The sequence below is a fragment of the Vanacampus margaritifer genome, chromosome 5 (assembly GCF_051991255.1).
Source record: "Vanacampus margaritifer isolate UIUO_Vmar chromosome 5, RoL_Vmar_1.0, whole genome shotgun sequence".
NCBI lineage: Eukaryota > Metazoa > Chordata > Actinopteri > Syngnathiformes > Syngnathidae > Vanacampus > Vanacampus margaritifer.
Genome location: NC_135436.1, coordinates 19,838,948 through 19,865,555, shown reverse-complemented (window position 1 = coordinate 19,865,555; position 26,608 = coordinate 19,838,948). Strand labels below are relative to the sequence as shown.

The following is a 26,608-nucleotide window of genomic DNA, read 5'->3' as shown; positions in this document are numbered from 1 at the left end:
ATTTTAAATTCAACAAGGTTTTGAAGCGGTTAATCGATTCTCAAAGTAATGAATGTGATAACAATCAGGGGTGTCCAAATCCGGTCCTCGGGGGCTACTATCCTGCATGTGTTAGCTGTTTCCCTCCTCCAACACACCTAATTCAAATAATCAGGCTTCTGGAGAGCTTATTGAGGAGCTGTTGATTTGAATCAGGTGTGTTGGAGGAGAGAAACATCTAAAACACGCAGCATGGTGGCCCTCAAGGAATGTATTTGGACACCACTGGATTAGTTGTTGATTATTCGGTTATCAAAATAGTTAAATTGCTCATTTATTCGTAGTCAATTAATCAATTAGTCGCTGCATCACAAATATTAAATTAGGGCTATCACTATCAATTATTCTGGAGTCTGTAGAAGGCGATACTTGAGGTGGGCTGAACCTGGACCGACATGCAGGAGGCAAACAGATGTGAGGGTTTAACGAGGGGAGGAAAGGGCTTAACAAGCGGGTATAATGTGTCACTTGATGCCATAATGTCACTCGGCTCGGGTAATGCACACACGGCCGACATCCTGGCCCTCAGGAAAGGGAAAGCCCGCTTGTATTATGCATGGAAAAGCAAAGAGCTGTGACATGTAGGGACATGACTATAAATAAAGAAGGTTTGAATAAACCTTGACATACTAGGCCTTGGAGCTCTCTGTGTGCTCTTATTTTATGACATGCAGAAAACTGTGTCACCATGATTTACGAGGCGACCAGTCCACTATGGGAAGACAACAAAAGTGGGTCACGAACATCCATCCTACAATGTGATGGCTGCTTGTGGAAAATGTGCTTTGTTTATTGCTTAGTTTGAAATCCTGATTTGCTTGCTTGGATTCTTAATCCTTGTTTGAAACCCTAATTTGTAGGGTGTGCCAAAAAATTGATTCTCATAAGAATCACGATTCTCATTTAGCATGATTCAGAATCGATTTTAAATGTCCCAAAATCTATTTTATTTAAATTATTTTATACTGTCGTGCCTTTGTTTGTGTGTGCCTTTACTGGGAGCGCTGTTCATGTTGTACTCGATTTGGCCACTTGGCAGTGTGGTTCTACGCGGTCTGATACACTGTTAAGTTGTAGCCTCATAAGAGGAAAGAAGGAAAAAAGTCGCAATCAAGTTATTCCAATAAAAGTTGTTTTTTTGCAGCGTGGAGCTATTCTTTTGAGTGATAAAAGTGTCACGAGTAGCTCGCTAATTAGCATTAGCGAGTCAGACTGGAGTAGATCATTACGATTCCTTGCACATCTATAAATTGAAGCAAAAATCATTGTCAATCAAATCATTTTGAATCAAAAATCGGTCATATTTCGAAAATCGATTCTGAATCGAATCGCAGACCCAAAAATCGGAATCGAATTGTGAGACATTCAAAGATTCCCCCCCCTACTAATTTGAAACCCTAACACATCTTAAAATCAAAATTTGAACGCTAATCCTGTTTTGAAACCCTAATTTTTGTTTGAACCCCTAACTTGAACCCTTATTTGAACCTAACTGGAACCCTTAAATTTAAATTCTTATAGCCCTGTATCGAAACCATATTTTTAAACCCCCAATTTTGTCTTGAAGTCCCAACACTTGACACTCTAAACGTGACTTGTAACCCTAACTTAAACCCTGTATCCTTGTTTGATACCCTACTGTTTTATAATCCTAATTTAAAACCCTAACACAACATGAACCCATGGGGAAATCAATACAAAAATGGTCTTGGCAATAATATGTTGTATGTGCCCTGACTAGTCTAAACACACACATTCTGATTAATATTGTGTTTGTGGAATGTGAATTAAGTAGCAAAATCTACCCGTTTTGATCCACATCAGAGGGCGGATCAAGCGGCCATTTTGCCACTTGCTGTCAACTAAAAATGACATCACACTTGCTCAGGTAACGAACTCACGGCTCACCTGTTTTCTGAAGCTAAGCCGATAAATGAAAGTTGTTTTTTTTTAACCATTGCCGATACCCACTTTTGACCCCTAGGGCCTAAATTAATTAACTTTACTGAATACCCTAACCTGAATTTGAAACCCTCACCTTGGTTCAAATCCCAATTTGAAAGTCCAATTTCAAAGCCAAAGCCTTGAAAACCTGACTGTGAAACCCTAATCCAACATATTTAAATGTTCCTACATTTGAAGCCCAACACTTGGTGTAAAACATGCACAAGAATAATTTTTCAGATGACTCTTCGCTGTCGCAAAGAGGCACAAAAGACTGCTAATGCGTGTGAAATGTTCCCCTTTTAAAGTAGCATCAATATTCATGTGTTGTGATGTGAGGAGGAGCTGTGGGACTTTAGATTCGGGGTCAAACGGAGGTCACAGCAGGGAAGCTTTCCAACCCACCCCCAACCTCCTCTTCTTGTAGCAGAAAGTGGGGTACCACTTACTGCAGCCCTGTGGAGTCTCCCGTGTGTGTGCGTGTGCATGTGTGTGTGTGGACTGAATGCTGACTGCGGCTAATTGAGCGGCAAAGCATGCAGACGAAGCTCATTAATGTTTTTTGCAATTATTAATATGTCATGAAGGCATAAATGAGGCCACATTAGGCTTTTACACCAACTGCTTTATTTTTTTTTTTCCAGTCGTTAGCCTCTTATCTGCTCGTGTTACTGTTGGCAGACACAAAGAATGCACCTGGCTTTCCAAGCCACGGGTCGGCCCACCAGACTCGGGTCTGAGGTAAGACATGGAGCCAGTCCAGCTGGTCCAGACAAAAGTCAAACCCTGGGCCGGTTCCAGCTGGTCCAAACTAGAGCCAGGTTCACTTCTCTCCAGCTGGCAGAACAAACTGTATTTTGATGTAATCAATCAAATGCAGCTTTTGATTTTTGATTTTTTTTTAAATGAGAGAATTGTATCTTATTTTTTACAATTTGGCCCGCACCCCCAAAAAAGGGCGAGGGGGAGGGGAATAGGTGGAAAAATGCAAAATGCTGCTCGCTGCTAAACAGATAAAAATGTTTCAAAAAAATAAATAACTGTACTACCTTAACCCGATTTACAATTGAGCAGTAAATGGATGGGTTGATATTGTACTTGTAATTTTTTATTTTATTTTATTTGAAACATGCATGTAGCCTACTGAAATGTATACTAATTTGACATTTTAACATGAAACCCTAACCCTTATTTGAAAACCAAAACTTGACTTGAAACCATAATCTGTTCTTGAGCCCCTAATTTGCAGGCTGTTAGCGTTAGCGCATTGCAAGTTAAATAAATGTGCACAACTTTAACTACTGTGTGGTGGATCCCTCCTCATTTAAGAATTCTCTTTTTCCTGACACCACAATTCGATTCCCTGCCTTGCAGCCCCAAGCCGCCAAGATTGAACTTTGAAACTCCAACCCTGTCCGTTTGAAGTATGGGTGTCCTGATACAACTTTATCACTTCCGATACAGTACCGATATTGCAGCCAAGAGTACTTTTCGATACTGATATTGATCCGGTGCGATATCAGCAGGAATGACGCATGCTTTAATTTATTTTTTAGTATGAAATGTTAGCGATTTGGTCAAGTGATACTATTCAAAAAACAATAGTCAGCAGCAGTAGGTATGAGAAAATATGATCCATTTATTCCAAACGTTTGGGTCACATAGGACTGCTTGTATATGAGTGCTAATATCAGAGATTTCTGATGTAGACCGATACTGTATTTTTAGCTGATATCGGACCTATAACCGATATCAACATCGGATCGGGACACTCCTAATTTGATTCGAAATGATGCGAGCAGAGCCTTTGATTCTCCGTGCAACACGAAACCCGGTAACTCCAAAGGGGTCCGATCGTACTCCTCACATAGAATCCTCGGTCCAGCGCACCTCCACCCTCCCGAGCATGCCCAATGCTCTGTTTCAAATAGTTTCCACATTGCTGTGCATGTAACCCTTTTCATGCGCTTTGTGATCAAACTGAGGAAGAAAGAGCAGATAAGAGAGTGAAGAATGCACCCGTTGCCTGTAGAGTCACAATGCCGCACATAGCTAGAGCTTTTGTACTCTTTTATGCCTCCCTCCCCCCACCCTCGCTCTTTTTTTTTTCAACTCCATTAAAAGTGGTCACTATACAGAGGCAAAGTTTAGGGCCTCTATTCAAGCAGGTCGCTTTTGTGCCTGCACATGGAGGTGGTGTGGGAGGTGGGGGCCGCCCACCTCCATTCCCTCCCCAAGCACTCTGACATTCTAGCACCTGTTTCCCGTCACAAAACCATTAATTTATCACTGAATTATTAAGCGAGGGAAGCGCACACAATACGTCTGGCGCTCTTTTGGCACTGAGGGGTGGAGGGGGTTGCCGTGGCAACAGGAGCAATGGTAAAGGTGGCGAAACAGGGGTGGGGGGGTATCATCATCATCATCACCGAATTTATCCCACCACTCTCCCGGCGAGTAAAATGACGGGATTAATAAAAGACACGGAGATTGCAAGGAGGCCCCCTGCGTGATAGCGCTTAGATCGGCGGTGCGCTTCAAGAACATGACGACAGGTGAAGAACGTGACAATGTGGAGTTATTAAGAGAGGTTAGGATCTTCGACATTGCAGCTGTCTCTGGGGAGGCCAGCGGGAGAGATCTGAAGTGGTAGCACAAGCTAGCAAGCCTCCCTTTTGTAGCAATGATGAGCCATTTTGTCGGGCCCTTTCAAGGGGTGAGGAAGAGTGTCAATTAATTTTCGTAAAAACAGACTAATAGTTATTTTTGCATTAATAAACACAATAATGAGCTTGTGAGGTGCCAACATCCAAGGCACTGTAGTATTCGTAACTTTCACTGTGACTAACTTTAGAAGGTGGGGCTTGGCCGCATGTTAACTAGCTAACACGTTAGCCGGTCTACGTGTTGAGTGACTCGCGTTAGTTGTGACCATCTGCAACTCATGTACAGTATGAATGTGTTTGTTTTCCTACTATTTGTTCAGTAAGTGATTGAAAGTGCTCCGGCAGCTGTGTGTCTATCCTTACAATACATCCTTACGATTAGCGATGGAAGGCTACAGTGTATTAAATTAGCTATAAAATTTATACGTAACCTTGTGTTGGCGTGTTTGTGTTGTTTTCATTTCATTTATACAGCGCTTTTCCAGATGCATATTGGAATTTATCATAAGTGTAAAATGATCACAAACTTTGTACATTCAATCTTTTTTACATACACTTTATTTTTTGTAGTAACAGATTTTACATTCGCACACTCTTGTCACCCTAGGCTGCCTATTATCAACTTGCTGTGTTAGTGTGTAAAGTACTGATGCAGGTAGGACTCTAAAATTTGTTGGCTTTTGAGTTCAACCTGGCCCATTTTGTATTAAAAGCAATTTTTATCACAACGGAATCTAATTACCTCATGGAGCCACATCAGCTGTTTAAACGTAAACACACATTTCAATGAAGTCTCTCTGAAAGGCGAACAAATCTGACGTCCACGTATCCTTGAATTCTGCCCTGAACCCCCCCCTGCGCTCACGTCTACAACCTTGAGCTACCTTCATGAAAACATGTCGTCGCAACACCGGCATTAACGTTCTAGCATTCTAGTACGAGCAAGGCTATTTTTTTTTTCTCAGCAGCTGACTAAAGAGTAGAAATACTTACTGTCAGTTATGCTAAACACTCGAATGTTCATCACATTTTTATGGCCTTTACTGCAGCAGACATTTTTACTAGTGAAGTGACATTTTGTAGACGATAAAAGTATATTTCATTCTGTTTTCCTTAGGATTTATGTGTTGTTTTATTTGGAGATGTGATGCTGTATTTATTGCTTTGGCTGTAATAGCATCCAATGAAATGATGCTTGGTGGGGTAGAACTGGAGTGGATCAATACGTCATGTGATTGTTGCCGCTTATTATCTCCTCCAGGGACTCTCACTGTGAGAGCTATTGTCTGCGCTCTCTGCCTCGTGTCCGAGTGGTTTGAGGCCGGCGCGGAAAAAAAGCGCTGATCTGTGTGTTTTAAAAATGGAAGACTAAATCATTTGCTTTTTCGCTCTGGTGTGTTTGCAGATGAAGCTGTGGAACAAGTACAAGGTGACCAGCATCCCGTCGCTCGTGTTCGTGGACGCCGTCACGGGGAAGGTAGTGTGTCGGAACGGTCTGCTGGTGGTCAGGGACGATCCCAAAGGTGAGCCTGCGTGGTGGCGTACACACACTGTACTTATTGATACAAGGTGTGACAATGAAGAAACGAGACTTGAAGCCAATTAGCTAACCTGGTGTGACCAGATTTTCCAAAATAAAAACCGGGCAGGACACTACAATTTCGCAGAAAATCAAATACAATATATATACTGCAATACATTCTCACCAAGAACTATTTATCCATCCATCCATCCATCATCTACCGCTTATCCGGGGTCGGGTCGCGGGGGGCAGCAGCTTTAGCAGGGAAACCCAGACTTCCTTCTCCCCAGCCACTTCAACCAGCTCCTCCCAAGGCGTTCCCAGGCCAGCCGAGAGACATAATCTCTCCAGCGTGTCCTGGGTCGTCCGATGGGACATGCCCGGAACACCTCTCCAGGGAGGAGTCCAGAAGGCATCCGAACCAGATACCCGAGCCACCTCAACTGGTTTCTCTCAACGCGGAGGAGTAGCGACTGGACACCGAGTCCCTCCCGGATGACCGAGCTTCTCACCATATCTCTAAGGAAGAGCCTGGATACCCTGCGGAGGAAAGTCATTTCGGCCGCTTGTATCCAGGATCTTGTTTTTTCGGTCACGACCCACAGCTCGTGACCTTAGGTAAGGGTAGGAACGTAGTTCGACCGGTAAATCGAGAGCTTTGCCTTTCGGCTCAGCTCCTTCTTTACCACAACGGACCAATACAGAGTCCGCATCACTGCAGACGGCGCACCAATCCGCTTGTCTATCTCCCATTAAGAACTGTTTACACCAAATTTAATGCCAGTCAATCTGATGACCAGTGGTTGTGTAATTGCTGTAGCTAATGCTACATGCTCTCTTGGTTGACAGTTCAGCAGCGCTAAACAAAGCAATGCACTCACCATTATCCAACCTTTTTTGCTCAGTCCTGCCAGCTATTGGAAGCTGGCTGGGCCGTTTACCTTGCACCAGTTTCCCACATTGTAATATTCTAAATATACCGCCAGAAAAGCTCAGCTTGCGTTGGGTCTGACGCAGCATTAGGCTAGTAGGACTACATTACCTGTGATTCGGAAGCAGGAAGTAGTTCTAGTTCCCATATGATGGAAACAGTAGTTCTAGTTCCCATATGATGAAAACATGCCAGTTAGAAGAAGAAAAACATTAGTTAAAAAACAATGTAATATTCTAAATATACCGCCAGAAAAGCTCAGCTTGCGTTGGGTCTGACGCAGCATTAGGCTTGTAGGACTACATTTCCTGTGATTTGGAAGCAGGAAGTAGTTCTAGTTCCCTCCCGTATGATGGAAACAGTAGTTCTAGTTCCCGTATGATGAAAACATGGCAGTTAGAAGAAGAAAAACATTAGTTAAAAAACAACATAATATTCTAAATATACCGCCAGAAAAGCTCAGCTTGCGTTGGGTCTGACGCAGCATTAGGCTTGTAGGACTACATTTCCTGTGATTTGGAAGCAGGAAGTAGTTCTAGTTCCCTCCCGTATGATGGAAACAGTAGTTCTAGTTCCCGTATGATGAAAACATGGCAGTTAGAAGAAGAAAAACATTAGTTAAAAAACAACATAATATTCTAAATCTACCGCCAGAAAAGCTCAGCTTGCGTTGGGTCTGACGTAGCATTAGGCTTGTAGGACTACATTTCCTGTGATTTGGAAGCGGGAAGTAGTTCTAGTTCCCGTATGATGGTAACAGTAGTTGTAGTTCCCGTATGATGAAAACATGCCAGTTAGAAGAAGAAAAACATTAGTTAAAAAACAATGTAATATTCTAAATATACCGCCAGAAAAGCTCAGCTTGCGTTGGGTCTGACGTAGCATTAGGCTTGTAGGACTACATTTCCTGTGATTTGGAAGCGGGAAGTAGTTCTAGTTCCCGTATGATGGTAACAGTAGTTCTAGTTCCCGTATGATGAAAACATGCCAGTTAGAAGAAGAAAAATATTAGTTAAAAAACAATGTAATATTCTAAATATACCGCCAGAAAAGCTCAGCTTGCGTTGGGTCTGACGCAGCATTAGGCTTGTAGGACTACATTTCCTGTGATTTGGAAGCAGGAAGTAGTTCTAGTTCCCGTATGATGAAAACATGCCAGTTAGAAGAAGAAAAAAAAAGAAAAACATTAGTTAAAAAACAACGGGACGATGGGACGAGTATAAAAGCAGGACAAAACAATGGGGTTGGCAAAAACCCTCGGGACGCAAGGCTCAAAACCCGGGACTGTCGCAGTTAATCCAGGACGTCTGGTCACCAAGCCTAGCTGCCTATCTGCTCACAATTCTGGTGTGATATTGTTCACTTCGCTTACTCTATGCTTCATTTTCAGATTTTATGTACTGCAATTACAGTTGCTCTGCTCGCTCTGCTTTTGTGTAGCATCTACTCCTGTTTTTTGGGAGGTATTTTGTGTAACACAGCTATTTTGTCACTTTCCTCACCATGTGGCTCTTTTTCAGTCTTCTGTGTAGCACACTGCCGTCACACTCGTAGAGTATTAAGATTAACATAACATTTACATTCCTTTCCATGCCTTTGCAGCTCTAGTGGTGTACTAAAAAGCGATTAGTCATGTGAGAGAATTGCATGCTAAAGGCAACACAAGCGGAGCACCAGAGTGGATTCCTTTTCTTTTTGACAGCTTTTACTGTCGAGCTAATGAAAGCCAGAACAAGCCTGCGGTGCTATTTGCATGATTCATTAAGTGCGCTTGCAAACGAGCTGGCTGTGGAGAGGACATAAATCTCTATCTGCAGTACCGGCACATACAATTAATTAGCATATTGCGTACTATTATGTATGTTTTTATTTTATTTTATTAGGATTATTTTCCTTATTGTTTTGTTTTTATTTGCTGAACAGGATTTTTTTTTCACATTTATTTCAAATTAAGTTTTCTTAATTCATAACAGATTAAAGCAAAAAGAAGATACAAAATGTACATGATTCCCAAATATTGAAAAATAAAATAAAGAAATGTATAGCAATAAATAAAGAAAAACGTTTAGTAAAATAAACGCAAAGTAAACAAGTAAATATGAAGTAATAATAAAAATGCAAAATAAACAATGAAATGTTGCATGTTGTTGTAATAAATAAATAAATAAAAGTGTGTTTGTACCAATGATGGCAAGTGGGAAATATGTAAATGTGCATGAAAATTGAAACAACCATGCATGATATGATAATATTGCCTCTGTGAAGCAGCATGGCTCATTTTTACATTATCTGCTTTCTATTTGTCATGTTTGGTGTAAAAGCAGCTGGTGAGTTCGTTGGACGCCCTTGTCATGCATTCCATCCCTTTTCTCTATACGGTCTCTTCTCTTTCTGGAAAGGCGTCAAATATCAATCAAATTGGTATTTCCCAGTAAATAATTATGTTTGTCACCAAGGCAGCTAAACGTATAGTAAAAGTGTGACAGTAGCTTGCGTGTTAATCAGAAGCCCTTGTACTGTATATGTTGTTCCTGTACGTCTGCTCTGTACTATTTCTCCTCTTCAGCGAAAACTCGAAAGACAACTCTTGGTGTTTCCCCCGAACACATACATTTGTCATCATGTGGTGGCTTGATGTTTATTATAAGTGGACAGCAGCTGCCATATTAGCCAACGTGGGTGTAGGAATGATCCTGGTGAGGATGAAAAGGCTGACTGGAGTGCCTGCAGCCAGTGTGAAAGATGGCGAGTGTGCGAATGGCCTTTTTAGCCTCAGGACCACAATGAGGGGCTGTTGCGCTGCAGACGTGTCATTCCTGCCTAATGAAGCCCCTGTGCATAAAGGCGCCATTATGGAGCGGCCATACAGGCTTTTATTTAGGATTACCTCCACTGCCCGCCCTCCCTGTATAACTCCACTTTCTGGTGCCCGCGGGGCTAACAATGAAGACACCATGAAAAGGAAGTGAAGGCGTCAACCAGAGCTGGAAGGAAGGAGAAGCTTCACATCTCTTTTTGCATGTAGTATACAGCAGTCTGCAGGACAGTTTGAATTTGATAGTCACATTAGATTTGGTGGTCTTGTGTGTCATCAATAGAGCCCCAAAAAGGTCTTTAGAAACCTTACGTGAAAAGACACTGGCAAACAGCCATTTTGACTCAAAGTGGCCATTTTAGGCTCAATTTAGCTGCTTCTAAACACACTTTGGAGACTAATTTTTGCTTGTTTTTTTTGTTTTGTTTTTAATTATTGCTACCATTTGAAGCACGTATGCTAGAAAGAAAGACGTGTAGATTTAGTTTTCATCATTGTTACAGCAGGTCAAACCTTTAAACAAAGTAGTAATGCTGCTCATTAATATTATTTTTATATTCAGCTCCCAAAGCAAAGCAACATGAAATTTGATAGCCGTGTTTGTCATGAGTAGACCCACAAAAAAGCCTCAAGGAGTCATGTCAGAAAAGTCCATTTTGGTTTGATGCGGCCAATTTTGCCAGGGGTCCTTCAAAGACAAATTCCTTGTGGATATTTCGTTTAAAAAAAAAAAACTGCCCAATACAGATGGCAAATCACTGGTTCTCGTTCAAAGTGGATTTTAGGCTCAATTTGTGTTGGTTTGAAGCAGCCATGTTGGCCTTTTTTTTTTTCCAGTGCGCCTTTTTAAGATTAACTCCTACTACAGATTTTATTTGATGGCTACCGCATTTAAGCACCATTCACAAGTTAGATGGATGTTGTGAGAATTTTTTGTTTTTGTCATTGTGTCACGTGGGTGGCAATGTTTTAGTTTTAGTAATTTATAGACTATAAACCACTACTTTTTTCACTTGCATTTGACCCTGCGGCTAATACAAAGGTGCGGCTTATCCGTCAGATCACAAGGGGGTGGACTATAAATGAAGCGCAAGAGCGTCAGGCACAGCAAAACAAACCAAGTGAGCCCAAATACAGTAGGGGAGAGAGAGCGAGACAATTTGTGCCCTCATTATGGAAAAGAAAGTAGCGGGAACCCGGTGTGGTAACATTAAAACACCTGCGGCTTACAGTCGGGTGCAGCTTATATGTGTAACAAACTCCAGTATTCCCCAAATTTAGCTAGCGCGGCTTATAGTCAGGTGCGCCTTATAGTCCAGAAATTACTGTAATCAAAAAAAAGCCCATCTACTAATAACTACTCGGGATTCAGGAAGTCTGCCATTTTTGGTGTGAAATGCATTTTAGGGTTATTTTGGTCATTCTTCAAGCTATCCTTCAAAAACAGACTGGGAGAAATGTCTAGATGCAATAAATCTCTCCAGATCTTCAGAGTTCCTTGGACTTTTCCCCATTGTTATGATTTTTGTTCAATTTTATAAGTGCTGTCAAGCAAATCTGTTGAAGATGCTCTTTGAAGAAATTATATTGATCAAAAACTGAAAATGATCCTTGAGAGATAGAAAAAGCCTCAACATTTAGAAAGACAACGCCCATTGACAACGTTAATCAAAAACGGATTTTAACAATGTGTGGTAGCTTCAAAGACTGAAATTTGTTTTTTGTGGTTATGGAAACATACAAGTTAAATTAATCATCAAAGACTCTCAATAGTCTTTGATGTTAAGGCATTTTTTAAGGAAATAGTTTCACATGTTTAGTCTTCTTCCAGACCTTGGTGAAGTGCTGACACATCCAAATAACTTGAATGGCTCCAAAAGACTTTCCCTCTGTGTGGAAATGTACAATTCTCTCTAGATTCCTTGGACTTCCCTCATTGTCTGAGTATTGGTCAAATCCACTGATGTACTTAGAATCTGCACTTTGAAATGTCTTACAAAGACTTTTCCAAATGTGTGTAATGTAGTTCCTTGGACTTTACCATACTTCTGAGTATTGGTCGATCTACGGTGTATACACAGTTATTTTCATTGATGCTCTTGACTTGCACTTTTTTAGAAAAGGCTCCAAAAGCCGTTTCCACAACTTGGCATGTAAATACGCAATTGTCCTTAAAAAGGTAGGGGACTTGCTGTACTGTGCTGAGGGGAAAAAAATACCAATGACATCATCAATTAATCAACTTTCTTCACATTATAGTTGACTACAAAAAGTCTTCAGTTGCTTCAAACTCTAGCACCGGGCTGCAAAAGGCTCCTTTAGGTCGGACTTTGGACAACCCTTACCTTATATTGTCCCCACTCTCGTCACAGGCCTTGAGTTCCCCTGGGGGCCCAAGCCGTTTGCAGAGGTGGTGGCCGGGCCCCTGCTGAGGAGCAACAGGCAGTCGACCGACAGTGCTTCCCTGGAGGGGCACTACGTGGGGGTCTATTTCTCGGCGCACTGGGTGAGCATCTTTTATGACGTCACGTTATTGTCTCTTGAGGCGGAGTGTGCTGGTTGTGGGAGGCAAACGGGAGGCTATGAGAAGATATTCCTACATAGTACAAACTCCCACTCCGTACTTAAGTAGAATTGAAAATACTTGCGTAAAAAAGATTATGGTAAAAATAGAGGAAACACATTTTTCCTTCTTTTATTGTATATCGACAAAGAAAATTGATAAGGAAAGGTGTAGAAAGTACAGATATTCATGTTCAAATGTTGGGATTAAAACTAAAAAGTCATCAGAAAAATAAATAGTCAAGTACAGATACCTGAAAAAGCTACTCAAGTACAGTAATGAAGTATTTTTTGTACTTGCATCCCAGCACTGGCATATATGTTGGGCCTAGTTGGTTCTGAAGCTGCCAGAACCACAAACCCACTATTGAGGGGTTGGCTCGACCAAACCACAACCACAATCACACATCACACATGACTCTGACATGGGCCAGAAAGAAGATTGTTTTTGCACCACAATACCACCAAACACTCAAGTCATAAGTGCAAAGGCAGACAAAAGGTCTGTCATAAACTGTAAAACGCCTCCAAGTGGTGAAAAATGTCATTGCAAATGAAGTGTTACAAAGAGAAAAGTGTCATTTTCTTGAAAAGTATTAAAATAAATATTGAGATATTTTCAACTTTTAACACAGCGAATTTATATCAACAACAAAAATTATCATGAGTTGACTTATTACCAGGGGAAAAAATGCTACATCTTCATTGTATAATGTTTTTTTTTTTCCTTAGGAAGAACATTGATTATTCTCGTTAAAATGATGTTGTCACAAGGATAATTATCTATTATCTGTTTGATATCTTTTAGTGTCCACCGTGCCGCAGTTTGACACGAGTGCTGGTGGAGTCTTATCGTACCGTCAAAGAGTCAGGTCAAAAGTTTGAGATCGTGTTCGTCAGTGCTGACAGGTAAGACACAGCATGCTGTATATTTATTGAGATGCACATACACACACATATATAATTTGTCCTTTCCGTAGGTCTGAGGAATCTTTCCAGCAGTACTTCAGCGAGATGCCGTGGTTGGCGGTGCCATATTCAGACGAGGCTCGACGCTCGCGACTCAACAGGCTGTATGGGATTCAAGGTAATGATGTGCGCCTCTGACAGAGCGTACAGAAGCACTGTGTGGAAACACACTGGAACCTTGGCTTACTCGGGCCCCACCCTACAAGTTTCTTGAGTAATGATCGTCACCCGGTATTCTTTTTCTTTTCTTTTTTTTTTTTTGCATACGCAAATTCGACCTATGAATTGGCCACGATGTCTCTTCTGCCCTCCCGGAGCAAACAGTTCTTGAAAAAAGAGGCCAAGTGTTTGCCTGAAGCTGTTTATTGCTATTCCCAGTTCAAGTTTACTGTTAAGCTAAACATAAACCAAAGGATTACACGTGTATATAACCAAACCACATAAATATGTCTTGCAAAAGTCTCTTAGCTTAATGCTAACACTGAATGTGAAATAACATTGACTAGCTAGGAAAACTAGTATAAAAAAAAAAATATATATATATATATTTTTTAAATTACCAATATTACTGCAGTTTCGTTTCAGTTATTAATTATAACAAGCCATTTTGGACAATGATAGTACAACTGAAAATAATCCACAGTCAATAAAAGTCCACGGTGTGTACTGTTAAGCAAGGACATGGGTCGTGTCGTGTAATTACTGTAATGTAGTGGCACCTTGCACAATAGAAATAAACAGAATGGCTAGGAACAAACCAGTCACTTCTTTACTGGGTTGTGATGATTTTTTTTATTATGAAAAGCGTATCTACTGTAGCATCCACTCATATTTTCAGGGTTGACATCCACAGCTGTCAGAATTGTATCTCTTATTGCAGCTCGGAATTTTTATGAGTTCTTGGATTTGATCTGCCACCGTGTTTGCGCTTCTACACTCCTCACTCGTCCTCTGAAATAAGTGAGGGGAGGGGCGGGTTGCGAGGTTTTCCTGCAAAGCATGTGAGGAATGCACAGAGATGTCAACACTGCACCCCCCACCCGCTCTACCCACCCTGGCCTGCCTTGAGTCCACATGAGCAGACAAGATGAACAGTGACGCTCGCTCCGGCTGCGCTCCTGCATCATCCTCACGGCTGTTTCTGATAAGGCTGACAGATTGTGATCACAGGGATCGCAAGCAGCCCCACGGGGAACAATGTGCACACGGAGTTGACTTTCTTTAACTCTGTGGCTTATTTGTTGATTTCTGTTGCGCAAAAGTTGGAGCTTACCATGACTAATCGGCAAGGAGCGATTGCATTACAGCTGTTGTAGGAAACGTCTGTTGCACACATGACTGAGTGTGACATGGACTTTTGAGAATGACAAAATGGAAGGATCCAAAATACACTTAAACTTTGAGAGAAAGCACCTGTATAAAGAAGTCAAAATGGGGGAAAAAGTACGGCATCAAGGAAATGAGCCATTTCCTGTCCAGTTATCTTTTACCCCCACTTTATCGCTCCCCAGGTATCCCCACCCTGATCCTGTTGGACACCGAGGGTCACGTGATCACGCGACAGGGCCGCGTGGAGGTGCTGAACGACCCCGAGTGCCGGCTGTTCCCGTGGCACCCTCGCCCCGTGCTGGAGCTCAGCGAGGCCAACGCCGCGCAGCTCCACGAGGGACCCTGCCTCGTCCTCTTTGTGGGTGAGTCGGCCGCCACTGTCGATGAAATCTCTGGGCGGTATAGTGCCGCTTATGCTTATTTCCAATTTGGTAGAGCAATTAACCCTTTGATGGGCCCCCGAAAATGCCTAAAATGGCAGATTATCTGTGTTTTTTCAGGCTTGGCTTTTTGAGACTTTTTGAGTCTACTCATGATAGATCAACCAAATTTCATGTTTCTTAATCAGACTGGTTTGGGGAGCTGAAATTCAAATGAAGAGTCGGAGTTATTGTTAGTTTCATTATTTTATTTTTTTAGTAACGATACTCCGCTTTAATTCAACTTGCGACTTCTTGTGGCCGTTTTATGATCAGGAACAAGAAATTAGAAGAATTGAAAATTGCCATCAATTTCATGCAATTTTAACTCTTTGACTGCCAGACGTTTTCAGAAACGGGATGTCGCCAGTGCCAGCCGATTTAAGCATTTTGACTGCTCTTTCAAGGTCCACAGAAAATGTTGTGTTTGGACTATGGAAACACACATACTACCAAATGAAAGATTGGACTCTCATCTTTCATCGATGATGATCATCGTCGTCATCAATGTGCTCTTTAGCGTTGGTCGATGCCTTTCGTCTTTGACAAAAATTCCCAAGTGTGAGCTGCTTGCAACCGGTCGCCATTGTTCGCTTCCTCAGCCATCCAGCTCCGCCTCACGTCTTCTACTGCCGCGTCAACGCTTCCAACCTCGGAGTCACCATCATCATCATCGATGATGATCATCGTCGGCATCAATGTGCTCTTTAGCGTTGGTCGATGCTTTTCGTCTTTGAAAAAAACTGCTTGAGCGTGAGCCGCTTGCAACCGGTCGCCATGTTCTCTTCCCTTCCCCAGCCATTGTCCCCTCTAGCTCCGCCTCACGTCTTCTACTGACGCCTACACAATCTTGTCAAAAGAGAGTCATTGCTGCCATCTAGGAGCCAAAAATAGTCATTAGGCTAACTAGATCTGCTTGAAACTTTCACCAGAGCTGGCCAAGGCTTCCCTCCACGCGTTTAAAAAAAATAAATAAATAAAAAATTGGGATGACGTCTTTTAACGTCATTGGCGGCCTTCCGTAGGTTTTTACTTGACGTCTTTTAACGTCCATGGCAGTCAAAGAGTTAATGAAAAATGCTATATCAAAATATTTGATCTTTGTTTAAAATGTTCTATCATTGTTTTTTGGAGATTTTTTTTCTGTATCCAAGGTACTAGTGGTTCCAAGGAGTTCTCTAAGTCGATGCATCAAAATTACCGTGACGTTTCAAATGGCGTCACTTGCCCTAAATGGCACGATATTTTTGAGAAGAGCAGTAGAATACAAAATAAAATTGTCATTTATTTTCTGAATCTCGCTGTAGAGTATTTTAGAAGCTTTTTGAAGTTCTCATTCCATATTTTTCCACGTTGTATATTTTGAGCGACAAAAGTCAAATGCAAATGTTTCATTTTAATGTTACAAGAGAACCATAATCTTCACATTTATAATGACATTTGAAAAACAAAATAAGTAGTTGAAAATGTCAATAAAATACTCATTATTTATTCCCAAAGTCACAGAGAGACACTTCAGAAGTATGAAAGTGGCACATGGGGCACAGGAGCCACGGATTGCAGACCCGCTGGTCTAGTGTAAGTGGTTCAAATTTGGTAGCAACCAGACTAGGTCAAGTTCTTCATTGAAGGCCTCTTGGAAAAATACGAAACGAGCCTAAAATGGCCACTTCAAGCCAAAATGGCTGACTTCCTAAGTCTATTCAGACATGGCTTCTTTCTTTTTTTTAATTTCTTTCTATCTCTTGTGTTTATTTCAGGAAACATATCGCAATTGACATCAGTAACAAAGACGTAAAGAAAAGTACATGTTAAATGTAGAAACAAGATGCCTGAAAGGGAGTTGGATGAACAAAATGTATTTAATCCCACCCCTTTTTACACATTCAATGTAAAACATAAAAGCATTCACCACTTCCGTCAAAAAATAACTTGCAACTTTTTGTTTGAGAACTAATTATGGGACTGCTGAAAGAAGCACATATTACTCTCCACCCTAGAAAATCCCGAGATTTTTCCGCAAAAATGCGGCCTGTACCGTAGATCGCACTGGGACAAATGAGGTATCAAACGATGCGGCTCGATCTGACTCGGTGCGGCATTACTTTTATAGGAATTCCGAGTTACCATGGCGACGCAATTCCCCAAAAACTCCCATAGGAAATGAATGGAGAAAGGTGGAACAAATTACAGATCAAGCACCTTTTTCCAAGACACGCTGCGCACGCATACGTTATCCGACCGATACGAATTTTAGCTCATTTTGTAGGAATTTTTCCCATCTTTAGCTCAGTGTCTAAATCTTTTTTAAGGAATGAAAGCTCTCCCCCCTGTGCGGGTTCAAAGACAGTGAGTGAATTAGGCTTCTACCGCACTCTGTTGACCAATTAACTTTAGAGTGGCGGGAAAAAAGAAAAGTCTTCTTCTATTTGCAAAAGTTTCACTTCAACTCGTCACCATGGCCACAATCTTTGCTCACTAGACATCAAATTCTCACATTTTGTAGTCATGAGTGTCTTCTTTCAGACAAACTAACTTTTATTTGGCTAAGGTGTCATTTAGTACCTTTATTTTCACTTTAAGCTCGGACAAGTCGGACCAACTCGCCTATCTCTTCCATGTTAAATTCAGGCGCCTTTCGCTCTTCATTTCTGATAAATCATAAGTTTTCAACCTGCTCTCATTTGGTCATTTTTCATCCGATTAATTAAAAAATGAGAACATGCTCGTGTTCCCCAAACCCTTGCCGTTCTAACGAGCCATTTCTTGAATCTGTATCTTGAACCGTTAAGTCGTGAGAGGCTTTTGTTCAAGGGGTGCGTCTCTCATACAATCTCAATGGAATGTGGGGCGTGTGACGGCTCCAAGTCAAAAATGGATGTGCGTTCTTAAAGTGACAGTGACATATTTTTAGATTATGGTTAACTTCCACATTTCTTGACCGATTCCAGTCATTTAAATTTTAAACTGTTCAGCTCGTTTACATTTTTTTAAATACATTTTCAGGGACAGTGAGATACTTTTAGTTGATGTTGATTATGGTTAACTTCCACATTTCTTGAGCGATTCCAGTCGTTTAAATTTTAAACTGTTCAGCTCATTAACAAGAGTCAGCAGTCCCATTCAAAATTTCCGCGGGAATTTTTCTAGTTAAGCAATTATCGTTGACACAATATAACATTCACACGTTGCGTATTGCCACAGGCAAAGAATTGTTAATTGCATGACATCATTAAATGTTCTACCAACATTGGAAACAAAGGAAACAGTAAATGTATTGGTTAGGATGGCGCGTAACAACAATGATAAGAATATGACAAACAAAAGTTGACACCAGGAAAACAGACTAAATCTGATGTTGTAAAGGTATGAATCTGAAAAGTATATAGGCAATTCTTGAAACCTTTTTGCCCTCGCGATCCACATGTCTACTAAGTTTATGAAGAGTGCAGAGTATTTTGCAAGGGTCGACTAAATTCAACACCCCCCTGATGTGTGTCGAGGTCAAGCCGTATAGCAAAACAAGACGTGGACCATCTGTTGTTCTCTTCAGACGCCGAGGAGGAAGGCGAGCTGGAGCCGGCCAAGGAGCTGATCCGGCCCATCGCAGAGAAGCTGATGACTAAGTACAAAGACAAGGAGGAGGAGACGCCGCTGCTCTTCTTTGTGGCCGGGGAGGTGAGGAAACTAAAAGGTCACTTCCATAATGGGGGCGAATGGCATTTGCCGCACATGTGCTAAGATCAAGATGGGCTGAAGTAAATAATGGTGGTTGTATTTCACTGTATAAACTGAAAGGGGGGCGAAAAGTTAGGCAAAATTTCCTGTAAATTTCGAAAAAACCTTCTGCAGTTTGTTTCAACCATACTCTCCCGCCTCCAGCTTCAGGTTTCAGACTTAGGACTCAAAAACGGATCCCTGATTAAAATAATCATAAGACAAATCAGATATTTTACATCCACAAAACCTTCCATTTAATTTCCTGTCTTTACCTCGTCCGACTGTGAAATCAGTGGGCTTCGTTTTCACATCTTGATCACGCTCATATCTCACTTCCTGTCTCGGTACGTTCAGAATACACGTGGCTCACACACACACAACATACACACTTAAATCAGTGCCAATGCGCCATGTGAAATGACAGTATGACACCCTGCTCATAAAATGACGTGCTCCAATTAGTTGTAATGTAATGTAAAATATTATAGGCTTCCAATTATGTACAATAATGACAATTAAATAGAATGTAAATAAATGAAACAGTTTTTGCTTCAATTCAATGGACATTGTGCTGGGTGCACATTGGCCACCTAGAGGAAGTTTAATACAGACATATTTTAATACACAGCTCCTCGTTAGACCCAGTAACTGCAGAGGATAAATAATATATGCCTGTTTCTTATAGTTGTATTATCTGGCTACTTGTAGCTCAACCAACACAGTGACACTGTATTTCTCTTAGTGCTGCCACCTACAGGACATCACAGGTCCTAACGTCTTAATTATCTTTCTAGGACGACATGAGCGACTCGCTGCGTGATTACACCAATCTTCCAGAGGCAGCGCCTCTGCTCACCATCCTGGACATGTCGGCAAGGGCCAAGTACGTGCGCGACGTGGAGGAGATCACGCCGGACGTGGTGGAGCAGTTCGTGGGCGACTTCCTGGCAGACAAGCTCAAACCCGAGCCCATCTGAGACAGGGACGACCATATATGGACAAGAACGGGACTCTTCACTATCATCAATGCACTCCTTCAACGTCATCCTTCACTTTTTACTATTTTACCTTTTTTTTTTTTTTAACTCTCTCCATCTCCTGTGGTGCCTTGCATTGACTCTATAGCCCCTACAGTTAATATATACAAAGATTCCTTTGTTTTTCCACATTATGGCATTATTACATAGCATTTCTGGATTCTAGCGAAGCCCAGTGGACCTACTTGTCACTCACATTTTTACATTTTTTTTCACACCTGGACCATGGAACTTTGGGGGGAAAAGCAAAACAAAAACAAAAAAAGAATAAAGTGATTGCAGAATTTTGTTTGGTTCTTTTGTGCAAGGTGATTATTGCTACATTGTGTATGTGACTCCACCGTGATTTTTGTTTTTACACTAGGTTATATTTTGTCATAGGTATAATGAAAAACATGAGAGATCAAAAATAATGAGTTGCTGTGGACTTTTTTTTTTTTTTTTACTTTACAGTAATTATATGGCACATTGACAGATCCCACAGGGAAATTGTCCACCTCTTCCCAGCATCTAAGTGAACTGATCTTGAGTACACATCGGACCATAGGAGACATTTAATTTTGAAGTGCTTTACAGAGGCCAATGTCCAACATTATGAAACGTGGCGTCCGGCGTTGGTATTCGACTTCCTTCCAGAGTTTTGCATAGCTGTCAACAGTTGCTTCCTGCCCTCAAACAACAGGATGCTGGCAGCCATGGCCGAGTTCAAGCTGTCCACGTGTGGAACCATGGGAACAAACAGCCTGCGTCCCGCTGTCTTTTCTGACAGTTGAAGCGCCTCTACGCTCAGCCCATGCGTCTCTCCGCCGACCACTAAAGCGACTGGACCACGCGCCCAGTCATCGTGGTACGCCGCGGCTTCCACTCGGGGCAGGGACAACTCGTCATCAGAGTCAGAGTCATCGGAGTCAGAGTCATCGGAGTCAGAGTCATCGGAGTCAGAGTCATCGGAGTCTTCGATACGGGCGTTGCGGTGTGCGCGTGTCGTGCTGATCCAGCCCAAATCACTGGGTTTGTAGGAGGAGTTAACTTCCTGGTTTTGATGGCTGTCGGCCACATGGACGCCAACGTGCTCCGGGAGGTGATCCTTTACCTCCTCCCACCGCAGACTAGGATGAATGGGAAGGTAGAAGTGGGCGCCCATTGCTGCTCGTAGAACTTTGGGCTCCCAGATGTCGACACAGCCTGGAGATGACAGGAAACATTTATTATTTCAGCGAACTATCCAAATTTGAATACCTATCAAATCACCTTTAGTGAGCAGCACTTGGTGGCAGCCAGCAGCGGCGGCGCATCTCAGCATGGTGCCTAAGTTGCCAGGGTCTCTGATGTTGTCACATATAAGTGACAGAGGCACAGAGTGTTTGCTGGCAGCAAAGCTCAGTCGTGACACGTCCGGACGAGAAAATATACCTGCATACACAAACAATACTAAATCAAAAACATTGCAGAGATGCAAAGTAGCAGTAAGGCCACACTGGGGGGGAAAAAAGAAAAGATTAATGGTAAAAATAAATTCTCATCAGACGACTTTTATGAAAGTTGCATCTTCTTTTTTAACATTTACCACAAAAGCCACTCTCACCTATAACCCCTTGCGGGGCCACCAGGTCGGACCACAGCTTTATGTCTCCAAACTTGACTTTGACCAACGTGGCCCTTCTCAGCTTCTCCAAAGGAAGCTCCCGTAAGCGCTCCGGGGTGCTGAAGAAGATGGTCTGCGGGACGGCTCCCGCGTTCAAAGCGTCACAGATCAGACGACGACCCTCCAGCAGGATCTTGCCTTGCTGCTCCCGGAATGTTCTGGAACTGGCCACGCTCACCAGCCTCCTGCAAGGCAAACGACACCCCACAGCAGTCTTAATACTGTAGTTCTGTAAGAAATTAATTATTTATTTTAAATTCACGTGGTCTCAATTACTGATTTTACAAACTGGTCATTCATTTTAGATATGGTTTGATGTTGATTTTTTATTTTTTTTTTACTAGATCTTTGTGGTTGTTTCATACATAGACTTTTAAAATATACTCCCAAAAAATTTATCAATTGTTCATTAGATTTGTTTTTTTAATATTACAATTTCCTTTCCTTAAAACAAAATAAAATAGAAACTAAAGTTACATGAATTGAACTCTTCTGACATCATATTAAATGAATGCGAAACTATTTTGTAAGCTATTAATATTTCTTGTCAGAAAAATGACAAGCAAGCGAGTGTGGTTGTGCGAATAACACTCACGCCAGTCTCTTATCCCCAGATGAGGCCCTCTCGAAACGGACTCCATCAATTTGATCATTTTTAACATCCACATAAGTCCTTTTTGTCGGCATCTCGCCCTTCTTGGTCTCCGAATCACTTTTTTCTCCAGGGTGGTGCTCTGTTCTCAATGGCACTTTTACCTCCTTCTTTTTGCCCGAAATTGGCAGCTTTACGTCTTCTTTTTTTATCTCATTTTCGGGAAATGTCACCCTGACTGGCCTCCTTCTCAGTCCGCGCACGTATCGTTTCGTTTCCACGCTGAAGACGTTCCCCCGTGTCAAGAAAACAGCTCGTTCCAATGAGAAGAAGGAACTCATACTCCTCATGTAGGTCGCCATGTTGCCTCCTTGACGCGTCTTCTTTTCTTATCCAAATATTATCGCATTGACCTACAGCGCCACCAGAGGTCTAGGGAGAGTTTTGTGTACAGTACTACTGTACTCGAAACGACTGTGAGTATGATTCAATATAATCATCTCCAAATTATATTTTTAAAGAAAAATCTCAAAGTTATGTAGTATAAAAATGTAATTACTCCTCTACTTTACAGCGACTGCTACCCGTTTTCGCGTGGACAAATTAAGACAAGTTTTCCGGACGAACGCCACCTAGTGGAGTCTCGCGACATCTTTGTTATACCATCCGATACGATCAACTATAATGTATTTAATTAATCATATTTTTTAATTAGGTAAGTAAAAGTATAACCAATAGCATTTATTTGTATTACATAAGTATCACAATTTTAAAGTACATTTCGCCGTCGTGTTGCTTGCAGCTAATCGAGAGCAGATAAATCGATCAACGCGGAAGCTCAGTATTGTCACGTGACCTAGATAATCATAATAGAGCCGAAAACGGCAATATCTTTCTAGTACGAACATGAGACGAGCACTACATTTTGTTTTCAAAGTTGGCGACCGAGCCAAAACGGCCACATTTTACCGAGATGTTTTGGGCATGAAAGTGGGTTATCTCTTTTTACATCTTGCACAATCTTGTCACATGTGGACAATGGACGTTTCATAACTAAGTAGTTTCCTCACAAATGTTCTCTCTGACATGTGAATTGCAGGTTTTGCGTCATGAGGAGTTTGTCGAAGGCTGCAAAGCAACATGCAATGGGTGAGTTTCACCCTTAACTTTGTGCACACTATAAAGTTTTTAATTCTACTCTACACGCAGTCCCTATGATGGCAAATGGAGCAAGACTATGGTTGGTTTTGGGCCAGAGGACGACCATTTTGTTGCTGAGCTGACCTATAATTATGGAGTAGCTGAGTATCAACTTGGAAATGATTTTTTGGTAGGTTTGATGACGTGTGTGGGGCATTTGCTAAAGTGACTACAGAGTCGTGATTTGTTATTATCATGATTGTGTAATTTTTTTGCAGGGGCTCACTCTTCAGTCAAGCCAGGCCGTCAGCAATGCCAAACGTTTGGGCTGGCCCCTCACTCAGGTGGGGGACAGCCTGTACCTGACCCGGGCTCCGGGAGGGTATTGCTTCTACCTGGTGGACAAAGAAAAGCCCTCCACAGGTGAGTGTTATGCGCTTCTTTCGTTTAAGGGAGTCTTTTATCACATTGCTGCTATAATGATTTCTTCACCCTAGATCCCGTGCAGAAAGTTTGCCTCGGAGTATCGGACCTCACGAAGTCCACTCATTACTGGTCAAAACTGTTGGGAATGACATTGATGGAAAAGAACGAGGAGAAGAAAACAGTGCTGCTGGGATTCGGAGACACACAGGTAACTCACAGGTATTTGATTAGATCATGGGTTAACTTGTATTTCTTATCAAGAATAAAGTCATATTCCTTCTTCAGGGGAATTTTTTTTGTAATATTAAGGGAATAAAGTCGAGGAAAATAAACTTATTTTAGAGAGGAAAATGGCATATTAAAATAAAGTCAGTATTTTTCCAGAATATTGAGAAAAGAACCATACTGTAGTGAAAACACTTTTGAATTTATTAATACAACTAAAATAAAAACTTACTATTACAAGGTAAAGGGAAGCAAATTCGTTTGCAAGACACTTTTGTCATTAAATTTGGACTTTAATCTCAAAAGACACAGAGTTTAATTTTCATACATATATGTTGTGTTTGCAGTGTAAACTGGAGCTTCACGACATCAATGGAAATGTAAACCATGGAACAGCATTTGGGAGGATTGCCTTTTCATGCCCTCGGGATCAAGTAAAAATAATAATAATTTTAGAACTGTTCACTGTTGCTGTTCAACATTTATAATAATGTAGCTAATAATAATATTGTTCAATATTAATTTGTTGTCAATCTCTACAGCTTCCAGACCTGGAGGCCTTGATGAAAAAGGAGAATCAGAACATTCTCACGCCGTTAGTGAGCTTAGACACCCCAGGAAAAGCCACCGTGGAGGTGGTGATTCTGGCCGACCCGGTAAGTATCGTACATTAGAGAATACACATCGTTACTGAGGTCAGGCACACCTGGATTATTCAGTTCGTCCAATCATGAAAGACAGGAAATGAAGGAGTGGTATTGAGTTCAGGAAGTAGTGTATTTGTGCAAAGAGCCCATTGTGATTGGTTAGTTAAGTTCCTATCATGAACCAGAAGTGTTGACTAGTGTTGTTCCGATACCGATACTGGCATCGGCAGAAGCCCCGATACTGCATTAAAACAGTGGTATCGGTGAGTACTAACAAGTAACATGCCGATACCATTAATTCTGACGCTAATATAGGACTTAGGTTGCAGCATCTTGTGTCATGTTCACTGCATGCTGAGCTAAGATATTATATTGGCCCTTGAATGCTCTGAACGAATGGCAGGACGGACAGCTTTTCATGTTGAGGAAAAAAAACCGAAGGTATTGGTATGGTGTCAGCATCGGCCGATACTGCAAAGCTGGGTATCGGAATCGGTATCGGGGGCCAAAAAACGGTATCGGAACAACACTCGTGTTGACATCATCCAAAGTATGTGTTTTAGACACGTGAATATGTCATGTTGACTGCAACCATCTATGGGGTCTGAAGGGGTTAAATATTTTTTAAACTGCGTACCATTTTGTCAGTGATTTCAGTTATGAGTATGTCACATAGGTAAGTGAAAGTATTACTGTATTTCATTTATTGTTCTGTTTTTCTTTTAGGATGGTCATGAAATCTGCTTTGTGGGCGATGAAGCGTTTCGACAGCTTTCCATGGTTGATCCCAAAGGAAATGAACTACTTGATAAGGTCAGCGGTTCAGCTGTGTGTTATTAGTAAGCGTAAGACAAACGGTATTGCAGTGATGTGAAACATATTGCAGGGAGCACAGACATCCGAACTAATGCCTCTAACCATTCTAGCACAAGGCAAATTTGCCTCAGTAAACTGCTGAAAGAGAAGAAAAAGACTAGTGAAACTAAAAAATGTTTATCACTGTGTTGGCCTCTATTGCAATAGCCTTTTTTTGCTCAGAATTAAGTGCCCTAAGGAAAATACACTTAATGCTTTGCTTACATTCTTATTTTACTTATTTTTCAGGGAATGGCTGATGACAAAAGCAACGAGTGGTTTGCCAAGCATAACAGACAGAAAGCTGCAGCGTGAAGTGAACGACGCAGTCTGGAAAAACTCAACTTACTCTACGCTTTATTACAAAGGCTGCACATGAGGCTCCTTCCCTTTCAATTACTGTATACAGTATAGCACTTAAGGACAATAATGTTTAATTTTGTTCATGTTATGCCATAAAATTAGATGGACAACTATTTTCTGCAAAAGTGAAAGATGTGGTTTTGAAATAATGCATACATTGGACAGATTTTGTAATACTGTGCTTGTACAAATCCAATAATAAAACACATGATGTGATGCGATTCACATCATTATGTTTGTTTGATTTGTATTAATTTTGCATGTGTTACAACTACTTTTGGAACTGTTAGACTCACCAAACGGCTAAAATTGGAGAACCTAATTATTCTTATAAGCAGTACAAAAAAATTGATGCATGCCAATACTGTATATAATATACTAATTATGATTTTCACGTTAGAATTATAATTACAATAAAACAACAATCTTTTTATTATCTGTTGTGATGTACAATCTATGGGTATTATTATTTTAATTATTTCATATTATTAACAGCAGTGAAAGCTCATGAGAATGGTGGAATAGTTACAGTAGAGATGGGGACTCAATGCCATTGCTTGGACTCCAGTCACAGTTTGGAAGACTGACTTGACTAAATGAAAAAAAGAAGAAAGAAACTGAAACAAGACGACTTTATGCTTGAAGACTTTGTTGCCTTAATTGGAACTTGCACGAAATTTACTAAATGTGTAATGTAAATGTATATAATAATGTTTTGTTTTTTTTTACTTCCAATATTTATTTTTTATTTAGTGTCAAGCC

General features: G+C 41.2%; 3 protein-coding genes across 3 annotated transcripts in view; 2 read left to right on the top strand and 1 right to left on the bottom strand.

The window, feature by feature from the left end:
* The window catches only part of nxn (nucleoredoxin), a 37,474-nt gene extending 17,237 nt beyond the window's left edge, over positions 1–20,237 (top strand). Inside the window, exons 2-8 of the mRNA XM_077566453.1 lie at positions 6,055–6,172; positions 12,290–12,423; positions 13,288–13,388; positions 13,460–13,566; positions 14,960–15,139; positions 18,750–18,874; positions 19,711–20,237. Coding sequence (XP_077422579.1) covers positions 6,055–6,172; positions 12,290–12,423; positions 13,288–13,388; positions 13,460–13,566; positions 14,960–15,139; positions 18,750–18,874; positions 19,711–19,893 — 948 coding nt within the window. The 3' untranslated portion in view covers positions 19,894–20,237. The remainder of the gene's footprint in view (positions 1–6,054; positions 6,173–12,289; positions 12,424–13,287; positions 13,389–13,459; positions 13,567–14,959; positions 15,140–18,749; positions 18,875–19,710) is intronic.
* A 255-nt stretch (positions 20,238–20,492) lies between these two features.
* Positions 20,493–22,574, bottom strand: mrm3a (mitochondrial rRNA methyltransferase 3a). The gene is made up of 4 exons (XM_077566451.1): positions 22,194–22,574; positions 21,539–21,783; positions 21,205–21,366; positions 20,493–21,138 (listed from the first exon to the last, which is right to left on the bottom strand). The coding sequence occupies exons 1-4, from the start codon at positions 22,550–22,552 to the stop codon at positions 20,546–20,548; spliced, it is 1,359 nt and encodes a 452-aa protein (XP_077422577.1). The 5' UTR covers positions 22,553–22,574; the 3' UTR covers positions 20,493–20,545.
* Positions 22,575–23,026: 452 nt separating this feature from the next.
* glod4 (glyoxalase domain containing 4) lies at positions 23,027–26,090 on the top strand. The gene is made up of 9 exons (XM_077566086.1): positions 23,027–23,180; positions 23,290–23,339; positions 23,400–23,520; positions 23,609–23,753; positions 23,828–23,964; positions 24,329–24,415; positions 24,524–24,637; positions 25,355–25,441; positions 25,733–26,090. The coding sequence occupies exons 1-9, from the start codon at positions 23,097–23,099 to the stop codon at positions 25,796–25,798; spliced, it is 891 nt and encodes a 296-aa protein (XP_077422212.1). The 5' UTR covers positions 23,027–23,096; the 3' UTR covers positions 25,799–26,090.
* Positions 26,091–26,608: the final 518 nt, after the last annotated feature.

Coding starts and splice junctions, on each gene's coding strand:
- mrm3a (XM_077566451.1), bottom strand. CDS start 22,552: ATGGCGACCTACATGAGGAGTATGAGTTCCTTCTTCTCATTGGAACGA. Junction 21,367..21,538: donor GGCCCCGCAAGGGGTTATAG/GTGAGAGTGGCT, acceptor TTGTGTATGCAG/GTATATTTTCTCGTCCGGAC. Junction 21,139..21,204: donor CCAAGTGCTGCTCACTAAAG/GTGATTTGATAG, acceptor TGTCATCTCCAG/GCTGTGTCGACATCTGGGAG.
- glod4 (XM_077566086.1), top strand. CDS start 23,097: ATGAGACGAGCACTACATTTTGTTTTCAAAGTTGGCGACCGAGCCAAA. Junction 23,521..23,608: donor AACTTGGAAATGATTTTTTG/GTAGGTTTGATG, acceptor ATTTTTTTGCAG/GGGCTCACTCTTCAGTCAAG. Junction 24,638..25,354: donor TGGTGATTCTGGCCGACCCG/GTAAGTATCGTA, acceptor TTTTTCTTTTAG/GATGGTCATGAAATCTGCTT.